Source organism: Raphanus sativus, chromosome 2, assembly GCF_000801105.2.
Source record: "Raphanus sativus cultivar WK10039 chromosome 2, ASM80110v3, whole genome shotgun sequence".
NCBI lineage: Eukaryota > Viridiplantae > Streptophyta > Magnoliopsida > Brassicales > Brassicaceae > Raphanus > Raphanus sativus.
In genome coordinates, this window is record NC_079512.1 from 10,408,051 (window position 1) to 10,412,899 (window position 4,849).

At 31.9% G+C, this 4,849-nt stretch overlaps 1 protein-coding gene across 1 annotated transcript; it reads left to right on the forward strand.

The window, feature by feature from the left end:
- Positions 1-413: 413 nt before the first annotated feature.
- Positions 414-2,736, forward strand: LOC108830481 (protein SGT1 homolog B). The gene is made up of 10 exons (XM_056998012.1): positions 414-640; positions 869-938; positions 1,019-1,143; positions 1,248-1,377; positions 1,451-1,547; positions 1,638-1,703; positions 1,789-1,927; positions 2,075-2,154; positions 2,239-2,343; positions 2,439-2,736. The coding sequence occupies exons 1-10, from the start codon at positions 481-483 to the stop codon at positions 2,544-2,546; spliced, it is 1,080 nt and encodes a 359-aa protein (XP_056853992.1). The 5' UTR covers positions 414-480; the 3' UTR covers positions 2,547-2,736.
- The last annotated feature ends 2,113 nt before the right edge of the window (positions 2,737-4,849 follow it).

The following is a 4,849-nucleotide window of genomic DNA, read 5'->3' on the forward strand; positions in this document are numbered from 1 at the left end:
TTAGCTCGGCCTTGATGGCTGAAGCTCTAGCGGTAAAGACAGCTCTAATTGCTGCCTCTTCTTCGGGACTTCGGAAGCTGGAATGCTTCTCGGATTCAAAAAGTCTCGTCGACCTTCTATCCAGTAACGGCTCGGCCGTTGAAATCCAAGGAATCCTCCATGATATCTTCTTGTTGAGTAGTTCCTTTGATTCTATCTCCTTTTCCTTTATTCCAAGACTCCAAAACATGGATGTTGACAGGCTTGCCAAAGCAGCTTGTAACCTCCCCATTGTATCCACCTCTGGGTGATTAAACTCTTTTCCTAATAATAATTTAAGGTTTCGATCAAAAAAATTTATTTATTTATAAATGACCTAATGGATTAGGATTAAAAAACGTTGCAAATCAAAAACAAATAAGCAGAGGATCTGTCTCTCTGTCTATTCATATCCTCAAAATTATTGGAAAGACTGGAAAAAAGCAGAATCAATAGAATAGAATGGCGAAGGAACTAGCAGAGAAAGCTAAAGAGGCCTTCTTAGATGACGACTTCGATGTGGCCGTTGACTTATACTCCAAAGCCATTGACTTGGATCCCTCTTGCGCCGCCTTCTTCGCCGATCGTGCTCAGGCCAACATCAAAACCAATAACTTCACTGGTAATCTCATTCCTCCACCCTATTTTTTTTTTGTCTTTTGCTGTCTCCTTACGTAATTCGATTGTTCGTAGCGGAACCAAGATTGATTCTTTATCTGGTTTAGTCTAGCTTTAGGGTTTCGTTGACGTTTAGGGTTCATGTCAGGTTTATCAGGTTGAATTGTTGTGTCTGTCTGTGCTAATTGATTATTGGATCTGACATATGATTGTTGTGCTTGTCCATGAGCAGAAGCTGTTGCAGATGCGAACAAAGCCATCGAGTTGGAGCCTACTTTGGCCAAAGCTTACCTCCGAAAGGGGTATGAATGATATTGTCATCATCTCATTTAATGACACACTTTGATGATGATGATATATTTGAATTTGTGTGTGTTTGCAGTACTGCTTGTATGAAGCTGGAAGAATATAGAACTGCTAAATCAGCCCTAGAGAAAGGCGCTTCTGTTTCACCTAACGAATCAAAGTTTAAGAAGATGTTAGATGAATGCAATCTCCGCATTGCAGGTATTTGTTACTTAAACTCCTCCATTGCTTAATACGTTTCTCAGTATTTTCCTTCCTGCACTTGGCGTAGATTTATATTATAATCTTTTTAATCTCTGTCTTAGAGGAAGAGAAAGATTTGGTTCAACAGATGCCACCGACGACTTTGCCTTCAAGCTCTACAACACCACTAGCAACCGCAGCTGATGTGCCTCTTGTTCCAAGTCCTGCAGCACCTGTCAAACCTATGTTCAGGTAGTCTAGTGTTTCTTTCGTTTTTAGAAAAAAAAATTGTCGCTTCATATCTCAGACTCTATGGTTTCAACAGACACGAGTTCTATCAGAAGCCAGAAGAAGTGGTGGTGACGATTTTCGCTAAAGGAATACCAAAGCAGAACGTAAATGTTGAATTTGGTGACCAGATTGTGAGTATCCTGCCATCACACTTTTGACTCAACTTGTAAACCTATCTCGTTTTGTAATCTGACATTTGTTTGTCTGGGTCTTTTGTGCAGCTAAGTGTTGGGATTGAAGTTGGTGGAGAGGAAGCTTATCATTTCCAGCCAAGATTGTTCGGGAAGGTATATTGATACCACAATTTAAATTGTATGGTTTTTGTATGCATGCTTTTACTAACTCATTCTTCTTCATGTGTGTTCTCTATAGATAATACCAGAGAAGTGCAGATATGAAGTATTGTCAACCAAAGTTGAGATTCGTCTGGCAAAAGCAGAGATCATCACTTGGGCCTCCCTTGAATATAGCAAAGGGCAAGCTCTTCTACCTAAACCCAATGTTGCATCAGGTTCCTTTTACCCTGCAACCTTTTTGTTTCCATACTGTTGTTTATTTTGTTTCAGAAGCTACCATGATGTTTATTTTATCTATTCCCTTAAATAACTGAGCTGAAGCAAAAGCGGTCTCTTCTCATGTAATTTTATGTTTGACACAGCGGTTTCACAGAGGCCAGTGTACCCATCTTCCAAGCCTGGAAAAGACTGGGACAAGTTGGAAGCTGAAGTGAAGAAGCAGGTTCCTCTTTTAGACCCAGAAGCTTTGCGTCACTTTACTTTATTATTATATATTATTTCTGCTCATTGCTTTTTCAATGTGCAGGAGAAGGATGAGAAGCTAGATGGAGATGCAGCAATGAACAAGTTTTTCAGCGATATATACCAGAGTGCTGATGAGGACATGAGGCGAGCCATGAACAAATCATTTGTGAGCTAATCAGTCTTTCTCTTTTGGTTTAACAACTTCATCTTTTGTTCTTTTGACTGACGATATATCTTCTCGGGGGGTTTTGGGTTTGACAGGCAGAGTCTAATGGGACAGTGCTGTCTACAAACTGGAAAGAGGTTGGGACTAAGAAAGTGGAGAGCACTCCCCCCGATGGTATGGAGCTCAAGAAGTGGGAATATTGATTTTCTTAAAATCCTCTTTTCTGGCTTTGTCAAAAATTCGGACAAATATTTGAACTTGAAAGTTTCTTTTGGTTTTTGCTATAATTTGTCTCTTCATTCTTGCGTTATGGTCTCATTGTATTAGAAAAGCTCGGAAGGTTGTCATTTACTTTTTTTTTTTTTTTCAACAGATTTTCATGACATTCTTGCATTGTGATCTTAGAGGTTAGATGTATAAACCCCAACTTTCGTTTTAAAAATGTTGTCACCATTACAAAATATCTAACACAACAAAATCTTGCTTCAATCGAACAAAACAATCTAGCAAAAACAACCTGCCTTGCCTCGATCACCTAGTTGACCTTATATTGATTTAACCCATTAGCTTCAGTTTCTCTCGATTCCAAAAAAAATCTTATAATTTTTTGCAATTATAACATTACCTTATTCACTATATTATTTGACTTAAATGCAAAACATCTTTTAAACATATATGGACATTATAAGATATCTATCTTATTAAAAGAGAAATACCCATTTAAAAATACCCCTTAGTTTTCATTTTTATTTACACTTCATGCCACTGTAGTATTAATTAAGTTTCCTATTTTTATGCTTGTTTTTTCACTTTAGTTAATGTGTTTTCCAAAATTAAATATACAATTAAATAATACTTTCTATTTTAATACTTTGTCTTTTTTCACTTAGATTAATGTGTTTTCCAAAATTAAATTTGAATTAAATACATTTCATTAACTTCTCCATTAAATCAATTTCAAATTAAAAAAAATTACATTTTTATTGGACAAACAATTCATAGAAATTATAATATCAACTTTTCATTTAACGAATCTGAATGAAAAATATTACCAAATTTGAACCGAAACTAGATAATATCCAAACGGATTTTTACCATTTTGGTATCTAGAGAACCATAACCAAACCTGATCCGAACGAAATATTTTGGATATTTGAATGTATTTAAATCATATTTATATACTTCAATATGTTAGCTATTTTTAAAGTTAATATCAAAGATATAAGCTATTTTAAAGTTGTTTAAAATATTTGAAATATAAAAAATAGTCCATTTAAAATAGATAAACAATAATCAAAACACCAAAAATACTTAAAATATATATTTATTCTCATCCAAATATTCAAGTTAAACATATTTTTAATTTTTAATTTAGGTACTTTGGCTTACATTACTCAAATTACATTACTCATATTTACATATTATATTATTTTTATTTTTAGATTGAGAGATATTTAAAGATATATAAATTTTGAAAATCTAAAATAGTTTAAACGGGTTATCAAACCCGCAAAAATCCGAATCAAACCGGAACCAAAAATTTATAAATACACGAATAAAGCTAGAATCTTTAAACTCAAAAATCTCAAACCCGAATAGATTTTAACCGAATTCGAGTGGATACCCAAATATCCACCCCTAACTTAGTCAATATAAAACGATTAAATATTATAAATATATTATTTTGTATAAATAAATAAAAACTAAAAGTGAAAATTAATACCCGTGCGGTCGCACGGGTCATGATCTAGTTAATAATTATTATACATACGGCTATCTTTTTATATAAATATAAACTCATTATATCGATTTCTATAAATTGCTTTCTATTCATTATTTTTAGTATATAAATATAAAAAGAATTGATCAAACATTATGACATTTTCAATGAATTTGAAAATTAGCTAGGTTATTTGGAAAGGGATATTAATAAGTTTAGAATTAATTTTATTTATGATCTAATTAAAATCATAAAAAAATTGTTCATTATATTATATAGTTTATAAATATAAAAATAATTATCAAAATGTTACTATTCTTTATATAATTTCAACAATTAGTTACCATAAATTGTTATTTGTAATATAATTTAGATTATTTGGCAAGTGATATTGATTTGTTCTAGATTTATTTTTTATTTAAAATATATAAAAAATAATAATTTATCGACCAACAAATTATAACAATTTTCTTAAGATTTCAAAAATGATCAAGATGTAAACCAAAATACTTAAGTGACTTCTCATTTCATCTATAGGAGAATTTGTTTTTATAAATGTTTTATAAACTCATATAAATAATTTAAAATTAAGAAAATAATTTTGTAAGCCATGATAGATAATTATATAAATGTTTTAAACTTTTTATAAATGACTTATCTATACTATTATTTGCGAAGTGATTTTTCGCAACGGAGCTCTCACGTTAAAAGTTAGAGCAGTTAATATCAATATTAACATTAATGAATAAAATATATATATTAATCAAAAAATAAAAACGAATTTTA